General features: G+C 48.8%; 1 protein-coding gene across 17 annotated transcripts in view; it reads left to right on the top strand.

Annotated features, from left to right (window-relative positions):
- The window catches only part of CELF6 (CUGBP Elav-like family member 6), a 243,916-nt gene that overhangs the window by 210,076 nt on the left and 16,587 nt on the right, over positions 1-17,253 (top strand). For 9 of the 17 annotated variants that reach the window (XM_053272151.1, XM_053272141.1, XM_053272147.1 and 6 more), the window contains 3 exons: positions 4,891-4,935; positions 5,077-5,220; positions 7,713-7,868. In XM_053272151.1, the coding sequence (XP_053128126.1) occupies positions 4,891-4,935; positions 5,077-5,220; positions 7,713-7,840 (317 nt within the window). In that variant the 3' untranslated portion in view covers positions 7,841-7,868. Of the gene's footprint in view, positions 1-4,890; positions 4,936-5,076; positions 5,221-7,712; positions 7,869-15,016; positions 15,122-15,277; positions 15,325-17,253 lie in introns of all 17 variants that reach the window. The other 8 variants (XM_053272152.1, XM_053272145.1, XM_053272150.1 and 5 more) reach the window with 3 other exon arrangements.

Here is a 17,253-nt window from a genome sequence, read left to right as displayed (position 1 = left end):
TTCCACACAATCACTTCTACTCAGGTTTTCATCCTACCTTGCTTCCACGCAACTGAAAATTGGGAGCACACACAACTACCAAACCCGGGTAGACCACAGTTTTTGATGGTGTGAATGGCCTCATTGAGGCTGTCCTCACAATGGGGGAAAACTGGGCTAAAGGAGCTAGCCCAACAAAGAAGCCCTCCCCTTAAACAGGGTCAGCGGAGCGAGCACTCTGCTAACTCCTGTCTTCCCGATCGTGAGTCACCACAGTGTGGCTCTGCGCTGTGGCAGAGGAGACCCCCGTGAGGAGGGTCTCGCTGGGAGGAGACCCCTGTGAGGAGACCCTGAAGTCGCACGGCATCCTGGGGAGACCCCTGACACCGGAAGGCTCGTCTTAGTCTCCCGGCGAGACCCCCGGGAGACTAAGACGAGCCTTCCGGTGTCGGGGGTCTCCCCAGGATGCCCTGCGACTTCAGGATGCGTCCTGGGACTTCTGGGGGCTGGGCGGGCGGCCTCCAATCCCCGCAGCCCCTACTGGCTCCATGACAGAGCTGGTAGTCATGTGGGCAGCGGCCCGTCTACGGCACTCTCCCTGCAGAACCCTCCCAGGCTCTCCACAGAGATCGTGTGGAGACCCTCACTATCTCTTAGTCTTAACTCCGAGTGATGGAGACCCAACCAGACAAAGACGTGTCCATCACAGAGTGGGAGCTGAATGTGGATTTTGATGCACCATTGGGCTACAAAGAACCATAAAGGCAGGCACAGCATGAAGAGGCTAGACACTCGATCTCAGTGTATGGATCGAGAGAGAGGGAGCAGGAACAGGAGCAAACTGGTAGCATCCATTGGTTTACACTCAGTGTTTTCGTGTGAAAAATGTATTACATGTGCCATCAGATGACATCTCCGTCTTTATGAAATGCAACCGGCTTCCCGGTATGATTGTGAACTGTGACCTGGACAATCCACAATTGCATTTTAGGGATTTGGTTGGGGGGAAGTTGCATGCCGGATTATGTTTGTGCATTGTGAATTCAGGCACAAAAGCAATCATCGGGGTCCGCTCGTTGCTGGAAACGGTTGTGTGCAAATTGGCACCTATGTGGATGGTGCTGATTAGATGACAAGAGGCCGATATTGACCGAGCGGCAGGTGGCTCCGAAGATAAACACACGTGTGGGTGGGCTAGGAGAGTGGCAGGAGTCCAGCAGGCTACAAAGGAGGGCGAATGAGGTCAGAACCATGGAAAGGAAGAGAGGGAGCTGGAGGGGAAGGGTGACGTTGTTGGGGCTGTATGTGAAGAGAAGGTGCCGAATGATTAAGCAGCCTTTGGGATGTGTTGACAGGCAGAGGAGGCTGGGGCAGGGAGAACTTGTGATTCTGGCTCTTTCTGGTTCTCCATCTCATCGGAAGAGGAACTTTCACAACTTCTCCTGTGAACTTGTCTTCTGCCTCCTCGACTCCCAATTCGTCAGACTGTCATTATGTCTGAAAGGGGAATTGCTGAGGGTGGCGGGTTACTAAATGAGGGCTGTTGTAGATAAGAAGGAACATAGGAAGCTGGCTTATACTGAGGCTATTCTCGTGACCGTTTTGGGCCGGGCTAAGGGAGGCCCCAGGTATCCTGCAGCAACACAGCAGCTGGAAACGGCCTTATAGCGCCATCCTGTGCATGCTTTCTCATAAATATGCTCCATGGTGTGCCCAGTGAGGCTTACTCCCGTGTAAGCATGCCTAGGATTGCAGCCTGAAACTAGCAACAACAATTTAGGGAGAGGAGAGGACTTGGCATTTGTCTGAGGCTGGCATGCACTCCAGGGACCCCACTGACTGAGCAGGGGCAGGACCTATTCTATCCTTGGTTAAAACTATGGGTCCATTGCAGTGTTCCCTCCAACAGGGATTTCCCAGATGCTGTTGACTACAACTCCCATAATCCCCTAAGGCCACTGCAGCTGGGGATGCTGGGAGTTGTAGTCAACAACATCTGGCAATCCCTGTTAGAAGGAACAGTGGTCCATTGACAGGAGAAACAGATCCACAAGTAACTAATAAATATTTTTAATTCTAATGGAGTATTGTGCTAAAAATTTGACCTTGGCCCCTGCATGCCAGGTTGTGGGTGGTTCTGGCCCACCAGGGCATTTGAGTTGTGCAGTGCTGGTCTACAGTGACTGGCAGCGTCTCTCCAAGGTTTCAGGCAAGAGTCTTTCCCAGCCCCACCTGGAGATGCTGCCAGGGCTTGAACCTGGGACCTTCTGTAGGCAAAGCAGATGCTCTTCCACTGAACCACGGCCTCGTCCCCTATGTGTCTTGTGACATAAATTTTATTTGTTTATTTATTTTATTTTTTACATTTTATATCTCGCTCTTCCTCCAAGAAGCCCAGAGCGGTATACTACATACTTAGGTTTCTCCTCACAATAACCCTGTGAAGTAGGTTAGGCTGAGAGAGAAGTGACTGGCCCAGAGTCACCCAGCAAGTAACATGGCTGAATGGGGATTGGAACTTGGGTCTCCCCAGTCCTTGTCCAGCACTCTAGCCACTACCCCACGCAACCATTCACACAATCAAAAACTGTGTCCTACCCAGATTTGAGAGCTGTGTGTGCTCCCAGTTTTCGGTCATGTGGAAGCAAAGTGGGAGGAAAACCTGGGTAGAAGTGAAAGTTATTCCCACAATCAGCAAAGATCGGGCTAGGGAAGCTAGGATCATCATGGCATCGTCATGATCATGATGATGTGCCTCTGACACATCTTTGAGGCCCCATCTCTGAGGCAGGAGCAATATGCAATAGTGCAATGACACCATGTTGTCTGTTGTGTTTACCTGAAGTACCAAAAGCAAGAAGTAGCCATTGGCAAACGTCTCTGTTTTCAGCTGTGTCTCTTGCACTGATCCTTCTCGTTCCTGATATGATTCCTGACAGATTTCACTGACTGGAGATCATCACAGTTAAGAGAAGAGGCCAAAGCTCAGGGTTCGCGCACATGCTCTGAATGCAAAAGACCCACCAGAAATTCTGGGGAACTGCTGCCAATTGGAGTAGACAGTCTTGAGCTAGATGCAGCAATGGCCTGACTGGGTCGAAGGCAGCTTCATGTATTCACAGCCTGAATGTGGCTTGCGGGTTTAGCATCGGAAAAGGGTCTTGTGGACAAACAGCCTTCCTACTAAATAGATGAGCAGGTCAGAGGCAGTGGGCAGGTTCTGGAGCCTTGAATTTGCTGGGCTGAGTCAGTTTGGCTCTAGACTGCCATTCGCTAATGACTGAGGTGCGTCTCACGATCAGGGAGACTCGCCAGAAGGGGGTTTGTGGGGAGAGCGGAAGGCAGTCCTTGGCCACCCACACGACGGCCGGCTCCGTCACGGAGCCGGTGGGGGATTGGGGCTGGAATTTCCAGGAGAGACCCCCATGCCTGGGAGGCGACTTGTGTGTTGCTGTGCACGGCGGCAACACGCAAGCAAAAAGATGCCGTTAACGGAGCGCTTGCTCCATTCACCTCGTCTGAGGGGAAGGGTATTTTTGAGGGCTAGCTGCTGGGAGCCACGCATCTCCCGTTGCAGCACACGATCGCCCCCAAAGCGGGCTAGGCTCCCTTAGCCCGCTTTGGGACGACGGTGAGAATCGCCTCACTGAGTGGTTAATTTTTCTGTCCTTGAGATACAGACATTGAGGCTCTTCACCCGATTAGGGGCAACCCCCCTAGAGGCTCTTCACACTAGGGGGGTTGGTGGGAGAGCAGGCTTAGCCCGTTCCCCCCGTAGACGAGCAGACAGTCTGCTCTGGATGGCCGCAGCGGCCGCCCACACAACTGCCGGTTCTGTCACAGAGCTCTGTCACGGAGCCTGCGCGTTGCAAGCATGCAGGGCGTGCTGGGGAGACCCGCTTTTCAGCCTCCCGGTTGGGGGGTCTACTCGTGAGTAGCTGTGCCGCGGAACCACACTGCAGCAACTCACGAGCAAAAAAAAAACGGGTGTGCGGAGCACTCGCTCCGCAAACCCGGTTTAAGTGGAAGGTTACTTTGGCGGGTTAGCCACCTGTGAGCTTGGTGCTTCTCACAGTCAGGAGAAATCGGGCTAGGCTCCCCTAGCCCGATTTCTCCTGATCATGGGAATAGCCTCATTGACGTCAGCATTGACTGGGCTGTTCCCAGCTTTGACTCTGGCCGATCAGCCCTTCTGCATTCTGGGAATCGGGGAGGCTGGGACACATTTTCCCGGCCTCCAGAATGCCGCACAGCTTTCGGCAGTGGTGGTCACGTGCGCATGCGAACTGCATGGCTATGATTGCCACTGGATCATCTGGGCGGAAGGTAGATACACTCCTGCCTTCCCCCCACCTGCCTGCCCTCCCCTCCCTAGCAGAAGGTCGTGTGAACAACCTTATTGGATGTTTAGAATGAAATTAAGATTGCAGTTGTCCTATGAAAGTACAAGGGTTTGGGGGGGGGAGTGGGGAGGACACTTTATCTATGACCTGGTTCACACAATCATTCAAATCTAGGTTTAATGTGGGTTACCGACATTAGCTTGTGTGAACCCACGCCAAGGTGGTTTATGGCCCGAGATTAATCTGAGATGGGTTCATACCATCACATGAATGTCAGTAAAAACGACAGTAATCTTGACTGTGTAGATTTGAATGACTTTTTGTACCAGGCCTGTCTTTCTCATGATGCCATGTTTTTGCAGCCTGGGAAACTGTTCTCTCTAATAGGGATTCTCAGATGTTGTGGACTACAATTTCCAGCATCCCCAGCCAAAGGCCACTGCAGCTGAGGATGCTGGGAGCTGTAGTCCACAACATCTGGCAATCCCTGTTACAGGGAATGCTGCTGGAAAATGAATAACTTATTGTATTCCTGGGACTGGATTTCAATGAATTGATTCTTTTATAGCTACCTGCTTTGATTGTAATCAGTGGTGTCAATCTCATCAACAAGGTACGGTATACTTCTCTTTGGATTTTGTGTTTCATTCCAATGAATTCTCGTGCTTCATAGAATGACTGGATTCACTGGATGTTGCTTTCCTCTTAACGGCCTGTCTTTTCCTTTGTATGTGCACCTACATGATTGCCCCAGGTCCTGAAGGATGTAACCTCTTCATTTATCACCTGCCCCAGGAGTTTGGGGATGCAGAGCTTATGCAGATGTTTTTGCCATTTGGCAATGTCATCTCTGCCAAAGTCTTTGTTGACCGGGCCACCAACCAAAGTAAATGCTTTGGTAAGTATATGACATGCCAACTTCCAGATCTGACCTGCCAACTTCCGGATTCTCCCAACAGTCACTTTGACGCTGTTGAGTTCTGTTTTTGTTCTTCCTGCTCTTTTAAAATCATTATTACTAATATTGTCTTGGTTTTCCAGTAATTAACAATAACAAATAATCATTTTTTAAAAATTTTATTTCATTTTATTTATTTAACACATTTGTATACTGCCCAAAACGCAAGTTCGCTGGGTAGTTTACAGCAAAACAATAAAAACAACAGATGAAGAGACTGAAACATTACAACAATTAAAATTTAAAACTTTAAAACTATTTAAAACACAATTAAAATAATGAGGCGAGTCTCACAATCAGTGAGACTCGCTGGAAGCGGGTTTGTCACGGAGCCGGCGGGGGCTGCAGGGATCGGGGGCATCCTGGAGAGACCCCCGAGTGGCAACACACGGCCAAAAAACCTGAGTTAGCGGAGCACTCGCTCCTCTAACCTGGGCTACGGAGAGGGGGAATTTGCGGAGTTTGTTGCTGGGAGCCACACGTGACAGCACACAATCCACTAAAATCGGGCTAGGCTCTATAAACACAGTCTGGAAAGTGGCGAGAACTGTCCATTCGGCAAGACTATTAACCCGCGATACCATGGAAGCAAAATTGGTCAATGCCTCCTTTGCTTCGGTGTGCGCCAGCAAGATAAATTGTGGCCAGATGATTAATAGAATCAATGTACACAACGAGGGAGGGGCAAAGGTGAGGACAAGCAAAGAAGTGTTCAGAGAGTCTTTGACTGCCTAGAATGATTGGAAGTCAGCCGGCCATGAGGAATTACGCTCAGGACGCCAAAGAGATCACGGCGTCATGAAGCAATCATTTTTGAGAAATCAGGCATGACAGGTGAAGTGCCAGTGGACTGGAGAAAGGCAAACATAACACGCAACTTTAAAAGGAGGGATTTATAGGCCCATTAAATTAATTTCTGCCCCTGGGAAGTTACTCGACCAAAGCACCAAAATTCATTTCCAAGCATGGGAAGGAAAATGTTGGGCCAGATTTACCGATAGGCAGAGTTGGCAGCTGCGAGGGGGCCTCAAATTTTGAGGGCCCTCAAAAACAGACAGTGTGCAAAAATGCTTCAGAAGTACCCACCACCCCTTAAATGGGTGTTTCGTCACAAGATGTCCACCCAGATGATGAGCATATGTGTAAAAATGTGGCCATGGAGGTGGGTTTAACTGAAATCAACCTGTGGAATTCTCTGCCACAAGATGTGGTGACAGCCAACAGCCTGGATGGCTTGAAGAGAAGTTTAGATGAATTCATGGTCTATTAGTAGCTACTAGTCTATAGGCCACCTCCAGCCTCAGAGGCCTCTAAATACCTGCTGTAGGGGAGCAAGAGTGAGAGCATGCCCTCGGCTCTTGCCTCTGGGCTTCCTGGAGGCATCTGGTGGGCCACTGTGGGAAACAGGATGCTGGACTAGATGGGCCTTGGGCCTGATCCAGCAGTTCTGTTCTTATGTTCTTAAAGGGTGAACATAGAAAGCTGCCCTAGTCAGACCATGGGTCCGTTTAGCTCAGTATTACCCACACTGGCTGGCAGCAGCTCTCCAAGGATTCATGCAGGGGTCTCTCCCAGCCCTACCTGGAGATGCTGCCAGGGAGTGAACCTAGGACTGTCTGCATGCAAAGCAGATGCTCTTCCACTGAGCTACGGCCCCATCCCCAACGTCAACATCTACCAGCATCGACATCCATTCTCATCTCTCCTTTCTTTCCTTTGGCCGCTGTTTCCACCCTCTCGCCATCCCTTGAGGTCTGTCCAGTACCTCACCTGCATCCTTCCCTTCAGTCCAGTGGATCGGTAGCCCATCCTTGTTGATGTGTTGGTAAGACACCCACCAAGGGGTGATAACTCATTCGAAAACAGGGCATAGAAGTAGGGAATAGTCTTAACAGGGATTCCCAGATGTTCTTGACTACAGCTCCCAGAATCCCTAGCTGTAGTGGCTTTTGGGAGTTGTAGTCAACAACATCTGGGAATCCCTGTTAGAGGGAACACTGGGGGGAAACTCCCTGAGAACATAAGAAGAGCCTTGCTGGATTAGATCCACAAGTGGGACCTGGGGGAGGACCTCAAATATTTGGGAGGGGATCTATACCCCTGGCTGACATCCAGACTTAAGTTACTCAGTTGTGCTACATAGAAGTTATGGTAAAGGACTACTTCATCTCAATGGAACTACTCAGAAGTAGCCTAGATGTCCACCAGTGTCCTCAAACAACTAACTGGCCCGACAAAATGCCATCTCACCTGCTCGAAGTTCTTCGAAAGCTACTTGCTGTGGTCTCTGGTATTGCAGATGCTGAGAGATGTTGCTGAAAGATGTTGCAGATGCTGAAAGATGTCTCTGGTGCTGCAGATGCTGAACTGTCCTCTTCCGCCCTTCTCCGCCCCTGTCCCGCCACCCGACCCCTCCCAATTCCCCTTCCCAGGTTTCGTTAGTTTCGACAATCCAACTAGTGCTCAGGCAGCCATTCAGGCCATGAACGGCTTCCAGATCGGCATGAAGAGGCTAAAGGTACAACTAAAGCGGCCAAAAGATGCCAACAGACCCTACTGAGCCCTGCTCACCCTGGCCCTGGAAACAGGTAAGGCACGGAGGGTGGGGGTGGGGTGGGGTGGGGACCAGTTTGCCCTGGCTGTACTGCAAGCTAGAGAGACGGGGGCACTTTGGCGTCGGCATCAAACCATCTGCAATTGCTGCCAGCAAGCGAGGGGGAGGCAGGGCCATCTCCTGATACGAATCCAACAAATACTTATATACCGCTTTTCAGCAAAAGTTCCCCAAGCAGTTTACAGAGAGATAAATAAATAAATAAAATGGCTACCGCACCCCAAAGGACTCACAATTTTAAAAAGAAACAGAAGAGAGACACCAGCAGCAGCCACTGGAGGGATGCTGTGCCAGGGATGGATAGGGCCAGTTGCTCTCCCCCTGCTCCATAAAGAGCATGGCCACTTTGAAAAGGTCCCTCTCTGCTCAGTTAGCAGGGTCTTACTTCTTATAGAAGAGGCATTGACCTTCCATTGATTGATTGATTGATTGATTGATTGAGTAAGTGCCGTCCAGTCAGTGTCGACTCTTAGCGACCACATAGATAGATTCTCTCCAGGATGATCTGTCTTCAGGTTGGCCTTGAAGGTCTCTCAGTGGTGCATTCATTACTGTCATAATAGAGTCCATCCACCCTGCTGCTGGACGTCCTCTTCTTCTCTTTCCTTCAACTTTTCCCAGCATTATGGACTTCTCAAGGGAGTGGGAACTTCGCATCATGTGTCCGAAGTATGATAGTTTGAGCCTGCTCATTGGTGCCTCGAGTAAAAATTCTGGATTGATTTGTTCTATGATCCATTTGTTTGTTTTCCTGGCATGGTATCCTCAAAAGTCCTCTCCAGCACCAAAGTTCAAAAACGTCAATGCTTGATTGATGCTAACCTTCCATTAGACCTGGAAAAACTGGGGTGGAAAACCACCAGAGGTGCATCAAGACACTGGACTGGTTCTCGCAATCAACTGAATGTTAGTTTGAGTGTTAGTCTGACAGGAACCTGAGATTCCCATGGCATGCACACTCCCATGGAACATTTCATGTGGACTCAGGATTTTTTGCCCTTCCCCGGTTGGCAACCTGACATAGACCTGACATGGTCAAGCTGATTTCAGCTCACGGTTACAGATCTCTGCTTCATGTCAGGTCCATGTCAGGTTGGCGTGTTGCCAAACTGAGATTGGCAAAAAAGAATCCGGAGTTCACATGGAATGTTCCTCCCACCAAACTGACATTAGATTGATCATAAGATCCAGCTATATATATATATATATATATGGCTTCTCAACTTCAAGCATTTGAAACTTGTTATTCTAATGAATAATGTCCAGTTCACCCATCCTAGCTGTGTGTAGGTAGGGGTGTGTGTGTGTGTGTGTGTGTGTGTGTGTGTGTGTGTGTGTTTATATGTACAGAATGGCTGTGATCAAGAGAAAGGGAATTGTACTTGTCTTGTGGAGCTATCAGTGAGTGGAGTTGAGGTTAATGTCTGATCCTGACCAATGCTGCGCATGTGCAGCAAAGAAAACTCATGTGCAGTTTGTTGCATTCCTGACAAAGGAGCATTGGCACCCATGTGGGGGTGGGGGTGACTTTCACCAATCTCCCCTGCCCTCTGAAGCAATCTAGCCCGCCCCACCGCTCCCCCCCCCATATCCAGTCATCTTACCATGTAACGTCTTCTTGACCCCATGGAGTGCTTTGGTCAGGCCACAGGTAGCCAGGATATTCAGCTTTACCACGATCACTTCCATGTCACAATGTCAAGTAGAAGGGAATTCCAAGAGATTGGAGGCAGCAGGCAGGGCAGGTGGAAGGTGGAAGCCACAGTAGTCCTGAACGTTGTGAGGTTAGATCCAGAAGAGCAACGAGAATACGGAGATGGATGAAGAAAGAAGAGATGGGAGACAGGAAGGCATGAGAGAATGAAGGAAGCATTAAAAGCAGAAAAGGCTCCAAGTTAAAACAAAAAGTAAAGGAAGCCCATGAAAATAACTGATTTTCGTCTGACTAGTCAACCCGCACAGAGCATCTGCTCTTTGGGGCCGGCTGTTCCCCCCTCCCTCCTGACCCCTCTCTCTTGCCCTCCCCCCTCCCACCCTCCCCCTCCCACCCAACTCTCTCTTGCCCGCCCTCCCCCCCCCACTCTCTCACCCTCCTTCCCCCCTCCTGCCCCACTCTCTCTTGCCCTCCCTCCATGCCAGGTTGGCCCGGTGCCAACCTGACATGGATGAAAGGCTCTGGGTTCTTACCACTGACAATGGGGAGCATGCATGCGTGCCGATTCCCCTTCTACTGGTCCAAGCTGGGCACCAAGAATGGTGAGGGAGCCAGGTTTCACCACCTCGATTGCTTTCCATCACGTTACAATATAGCAGTTTAAAAAAATATTTGTTTGGATAAACTGGGGGCGGGGGTGCTGCTGCCCTAAGGCCCCCCCCCCATTCCAGCTACAGGTCTGGGCCAGGCTCATTGTGATTGTAAAAACCCACCCACAGTAAACCGCAGTGTTAGGGCTCTCCTGCGTTGTGTTTCTGTGAAACCTACTGATCGATGGGAGAGTTTTGTGATGATATAAATCAGCATGCCCTTAGCCAACCAGTTAATCCAAGTAACTAACAGAAAGGTCAGGGCAGATGAGCAGCACAGATGGGACAGTGACCATGACACCAAAACCCTGCACTATTAAATAGTGCTTTCCCCCCTGGAAGTTCTGCTCTCCTAACACAGTCCACAAGATTGAGGCTGATTCCTAGTTTCTCTTGTATCGTTTCTCTTATATCCCTGCACTACAAGGTAGTAGTGCTTCCTGGAGATTCAGTCATAAAACTAAGCTGAGTTCAAGAACTAGGAAATGCAAATAAGGAACTACAACCCAACTTCAGCCTTGTTCATGACTCCAGTTACTGGCAGAAGGGCCCTTTGTCCTTTATCCACAATGATTCTGCTCCCATCCTGAGCAGAATAGGATGCGTAGGGAGACCGTGCTAGCAAAAGAACATACAGAGGTCATTCACACCATCGAAAACTGTGTCCTACCCAGGTTTGGGAGCTGTGCGTGCTCCCAGTTTTTGATTGTGTGGAAGCCAGGTAGAAGCGCAACCTGGGTAGAAGTGATGGGAGCTCTTCTCACAATCACGGAGAAGAGCTTCGAGGTCTGTGGGGAGAGCGGATTTCGCTCGGCCTCCCTGCATACAATCACATCCTTCGCTGGGTGGGTGGATTGTCCGCCCAGACAAGCGGTGGTTACCCTGAGTGTGTCTGCCACAGCTGCAAGCAGCGTTACTTTCACCATGTTTAACTAGGAGCCTTCACAGGCGGGTTTGCTGCCATGTAGCCACTGGGATCAGGCGCGAGCCCGGTAGTTCACATGATCATTCAAAACTGGGCTGGGCTCCCTTAGCCCAGTTTTGCATGCTCTTGTGAATAGCCTCATTGGGGCTATTCTCGCGATCAGCAAAAATCGGTCTAGGAGAGCCGAGCCCGGTTTTTGCTGATGGTGTAAACCACCGGACTCGCAGGCGAGCCCGGTGGCTTACAAGCGGCTAGCCCGCTTTTGTAGTCCTCCCCTTAGCCCGGGTTTGCAGAGCAAGCACTCCGCAAACCCGGGCTTCCCGGTCGTGAGTAGCTGCGGCGCGGCTCTGTGGCACGGCTACTCACGAGGAGACACCCCCCCCCCCCGGAGGGGAGGCGAAAAGTTGCCTCCTGGCTCCGGGGGTCTTCCCAGCATGCCCTGCGCACTTGTGCAGGGCCAGCGCCCGCTCCCCCCAGCCCCCACCGGCTGCGTCACGGAGCCGGCAATCGTGTGGGTGGCCGATCCGGCTGCCCAGGGCTCCCGACCTGCTCGTGTGCGGGGAGAGCGGGCTTAGCTTCCTATGTCCCTGTGTACATGGAACATAGGAAGCTGCTTTATACTGAGTCAGATGACTGGTCCATCTAGCTCAGTCTTGTCTACACTGACTGGCAGCAGCTCTCCAAGGTTTCAGGCAAGAGTCCCTCCCAGCTCTACCTAGAAATGCTGCCAGTGTTTGAACCGAGGACCTTCTGCATGCAAAGCTGGTGCTCTGTCTTTGAGCTACAGCCCCATCTCCTGTAGCAGGGCTGCTCAACTTGGGCCCTTCAATTGTTTTTCGACCACAACTCCCATCAACCCCAGCCACAGTGGCCGGTAGTCATGAATGACGGGCGTTGTAAGCCACCATCTGCTGGAGGGTGAAAGTTAAGCAGCCGTGCCCTAAAGGATAGCTGTAGTCCAGTTTTTCTAAGACTATCCCACTCCAGAAGCCAGGTAAGCAATCACATGGTTTTCAAAACATTTCTGCCTATGGAAAACTGGCCAGTCTGAGTTTTCATTTTGAAAAATTGTTTTTAAGGTTTTCATTTTTGTTTTCATTTGTTTTATTTTGTTTTAAACTGCCCACAGATGGAAGTTTGGGACAGCCTACAAATTTGAAAAATTGATTGATTGATTGATTGATTGATTGATTTAATTAAATTAAATTAATACGGTTATGTATCTTCCAGCCACCTAATGGCACAGCAGGGAAGTAACTTGCCTAGAGAGCAAGACGTTGCTGGTTCGAATCCCCGCTGGTATGTTTCCTGGACTGTGGGAAACACCTATATCAGGCAGCAGAAATATAGGAAGATGCGGAAAGGCATCATAATCTCATACTGCAAGGGAGGAGGCAATGGTCAACCCCTCCTGTATTCTACCAAAGACAACCACAGGGCTCTGTGGGCGCCAGGAGTCGGCACCGACTTGACGGCACAACTTTACTTTATGTATCTTCCACCTGCATTTTTTTTCCTAAACATCTAGCTCAGCGGTAAGATCTCATTTGGAGTCTTCTGCTTAGTTCTGCTTTCCATAGTTGAAAGGCAGTCAAAGGAGAGCTTGCATGGTTTACAAAAGATCGAAAACAGACCAAAGTCCTCGGCAGGTTCAGACATCACGCAGAACCAGGATTGGCACTACAATCACCAGATCTCCGTTTGTTTTGCCATGCTTTGGTTTGTTCAGGTCTTCCCCTACCCCCTCCTGACCTCCCGTAATCTCGGTTTGTCTCTGTGTGTGAGAGCTGAGCGAGGCACCCCTACCAAAAACATGATTGTGGGTTCAGGCATCATGTGAGTCCATAATTAGGGCAAACAAACTAGCTTCAAGTCTTGGGTTAAGTTGTGGTTTGACTGCCCAAAATAAACCATGCAGTAGCGGCTTGTCCTTACGAGCCAGGGGCCACCCAAGGAGGCAGCTAGAGTTCCTCTTTTCCCTCCTGGCCCGCCTGAGAGCCATGCTGCTGGCAGACCAGCCATGTATTGGTGAACTGCAGAGCTGGTTAACCACCAGTCTCTATCTGTTGAATGGCCAGCCTGCAGGCAGCATGGCTCTCGGGCGGGGCAGAGGAGAAAAGAGCAACTTGATCTGCCTCCTTTGGCAGCCCCCTGGCTTGGGTTCAGACATACAAACTAACCACAGTTAGATGAAATAATCCAGGATTCCACATGATGTCTAAAACCATCCTACACTTCCCAAAGATTGTGAAGCCAAGCATGGAATCCTGCATGTTTCACTCTTTATCCACAACTTTTTTCCAACCAGAAAGCAGAGACCACTGTTTAACACTTCAATGACCAATCACCTGCATCACAGTTCTGATGATTTGCAATTTAGACCACAGAGATGGAAAAAAATAAAATATTGATAGCCTCAATTCAGACAAATCTGCAAGCCAAAAAAAAAAAAAAAGTAGCATAATGTCTCCAGGCCAACAGAAGTTAGGCTGCAATTCTAGCTTGAAAGCAAGCTCCATTGAAATTATCTCCCTTCCTTCCTTCCTTCTTTCCTTCCTTCCTTCCTTCCTTCCTTGCTAGCAATTCAGTTTAAAATCAAGGCATAAGACTCAGTTGGAATGGTTATATTCATTTCTTGAGAATGTTTCAAACCCACCCCCAACAAAATGGTACAAGATAACATCCAACAGAATACCACAATCAAAAACCTACTCCAAATATTGTGATCATTTTAGTTTGAAGCTTTCATGAACTGCTGTTTATTGATAAGATCAGCACTACTTAATTCACCCCAAAGATCTCTTCTTGGTAGGAATTCTAACATATTTTTCCCCATTTCAGTTTCTCCCAGGAGGAGGAATCATTAAATGCTCTATGGATGTGTTCAGACGGCACACAGAACTGGTGTTAAAGCTGAACTCCGCATGATGTCACTCAGCCTCAGGAGTGCACACGCACCCACCCCACTCCATCCTGACATCAGCTTCTACTTCCTTTCTAGGGTTATAATAAGCTAAGATTGGCCGTGCTATCCGAACTCACCAGTCTTGGCTTCTTCTAACCTTGGCTTGGTTTCTTCAGAGAACCCATGAGTTTCAGATCTTGGGTTCTCTGAAGCAAGCAGGTTAGAAGAAGCTGAGAATGTCACAACAAGTTTTGACTTATCCTAAATTAGGAAATAGACCCTTGTGGGGATGGGGGAGTGCACGCTACTGAGACCGAGGGAAGTCACACACAGCTCGGCTTTAACAGAGAATCCCCATAATGTCTGAACCCATCCTTTGAATTCCACTTTGGAGAATTTCAATTCCAGCCCTAAAACCACACTGACCTGGTTCACACAATCTTTTGAATCTAGGTTTCATGTGGGCTACCAACATTAGTGTGATTGTGTGAACCTACACAAAGGCAGGAACTTCAGATTCATCTTGGACCATAAACCCACCTTGGCATGGATTTACACAATCACGCTAAAGTCGCTAACCCACATTAAACCTAGATTCAAATGACTGTGCAAACTAGGCTGAGTTTTGATGATGTGATCTCACGATGAGATTTGCTGCAGATCAACTAAAACAATGCCCCCCTCCCCCAATCATATTCAGGGCACCTTTGCTCAAGGTCAGCTACTTCGGCTTATATGGGTTGTGGTGATTCAAGCTATACGTTAATGGAATAGTACATCCAAGGGAAATTTATTCCTTAGGCCTCTAGCCCAGTGAAACCCCATGAAGGGAAGGACGGAGGGAGGGGGACATGGTGGTGAAGGCTTGTGTTCCATCTCTGAACTATCAAGAAGTAATAACGATGACGCTGGGAACACCATCCAACCAATTCATCTTTTCTTTATATTTTGTTTCCTCCAACCCACCCACTACTGTGTCTCTAACCAGACCAGGCCAATCATAGCTCCAAGATGACCCCACAGTTGCCTAGCAACCCTCTAGCTGTTATGGGAGACCCAAACAAAAACTCCCCCTCCCAAATTATCAGAAACTGTAAGTGACTCAATCATGTTGTCATCGTCCTCTTCGATGACGCCATGTGGCCAGCTGTAACCTTGTTGCATGACTTGACGTGGATCTTTCTATATCTATGCTTTATTTTTATTGGTTCTTTCCCCCTCTTCTTCCTCTCTTTTGGCGGTTGTGCAGTGCCATCTTTGATGCCCATTGGTGGATAGTTTTTGGAGTGCTGATTGGTCAGTCTTTTACTAGTTGTGGATTTTTGAGCCCATGAACTCTACTTTGTCCTCTATTGTATCCTCTTCTCTTCTCGTTGTTGTGACGTGAAATGATGTTTGTTCCCTCTATATTCACTGTGTGGGAATAGTGGCTGGCTGGGAGGGGGGGTGGCGAGGACTGCCTGAAGAATCCTGAGTTTCTTGCCTACAAAACGTTTTGCCTCTACATTACTCCAGGGCTTAGAGCAGAGGTTCCTATGCACCTATGGACACCCTGGATCCTTTATTTATTTATTTATTTATTTAAATAAGGCTCCAATAAAAATTTGAGGAAAAATAAGTGCCCGGGAGCATATAATTGAGAGTATTCTCAGACAGAGAAATCCTCCATTTGAAACCTGAAGGTCTTTCCGTTTATTGACTCTCTGTCCATAATAGATATTCCCTTCTGCCTAATCTCTTTCTGTTTATCAACTCTCTGTCCATATTGCTTATGTCCTCCTTGCACTATCTTGCAGCGCCATCTGCTGGCCATTTGTGGGAAAGCCATAATTAAAAAACAGCGGCTTTTGAGACTGCTTAAAAAGTATTCTAATTTTCATCACGGATTTCGCGCAGATGGCCAGCAGGTGAAACGGGAAATAGCACAATGTGAAACAGCATAAGGAGGAAGTGAGGAATGTGGATAGAGAGTCCGTAAATGCACAGACATTGTGCGGAAATGAGGTATGTAATGTAGACAGAGAGTAGGTCAAAGGAATGATCTTCTATTTTCAAATGAAGTATTTCCCAGCCTAGAAGCACCCTGTTATTTTCCATAGCTTTATTCTGGTCCACCAGGAAACAAATTGAATTCAGCATTTCCCATGGGACCCCAGGTTAAGCACCCCTGGCATAGAGAAAGGAAGCATCCCACAATATCAGCAGCATAGAGGCCTCAGTCCCATGGACTGGCGTCATGTGCCTTTTGCCATCTTTCAAGGTACGAGGTGAGGTACAAAGTCTGTATTTAAACTTTCAGGGAGGGCAGGCAAAAGGGAGATGTGAGAAGAGGGTAGGATCCTCATTTCCTGAAGTGAGTAAGCATTCTAGGAGGTCATTCACACAATCAAAAACTGTGTTCTACCTGGGTTTGGGAGTTGTGTGTGCTCCTAATTTTCGGTTGCGTGGAAGCAAGGTAGGAGGAAAGTTTACCCAGGTTTCCCTCCTACCTTACTTCCACACAATCACTTCTACCCAGGTTCTCCACCTACCTTGCTTCCACGCAACCGAAAATTAGGAGCACACACAACTCCCAAACCCAGGTAGAACACAGTTTTTGATTGTGTGAATGACCTCTAGGATTACGAGTACTGGGGTCACTGATATACTGTACATCAGAGCCAGATTGGGATCTGTTTGCTAATGCCAAACGGACACGTCAGTGCTGAATGTGTCATTAAGGGATGTGCTCAACCAGAGAAGCATCTCTTGTTTTTAAAAAAAGAAACAGCTTTGACAGGCCTGATCCCAACTGGGAATGCAGTGTATGGAGAGGGTGAGTTAACTCTTTCCCCCTGAACTGTTTTCATGCTGGAAATTGCTCCACAAAACAGTTTTGAGGTATGCCCTCGAAGTGGCTATTTAAATACAGGGGTGGAGGCGTGGGGGCTGGATCCAGCAAAAGACCAGCAGGGCAAGTTTAACCACCCCACCATAGTCCTGATGTGGATCTGCTTCTCCCTCTGCAGCTGTTTTAGGTTAAACAGAAAAAGCTTTCAGCAGATCCCTTAATGATGCCATATTGCCGTGTGCATGTTGACCCTATCGTGACCCTAGCAAAATGTGGGGAGATAAAGATAGGGGCAAGCTCGGTGGTTTCCACTGAGGTCTGCAGCATCTGTAAACGGGCTGCATTCTGGGATGCAGCTGAGGTGAAACCAGCTATTCCAAATGTCAGGCTCACAC

The sequence above is a fragment of the Hemicordylus capensis genome, chromosome 10 (genome assembly GCF_027244095.1).
Source record: "Hemicordylus capensis ecotype Gifberg chromosome 10, rHemCap1.1.pri, whole genome shotgun sequence".
Taxonomy (NCBI): Eukaryota; Metazoa; Chordata; class Lepidosauria; order Squamata; family Cordylidae; genus Hemicordylus; species Hemicordylus capensis.
The sequence above is the reverse complement of the archived record's forward strand: the minus strand, read 5'-3'. Positions and strand labels throughout refer to the sequence as shown.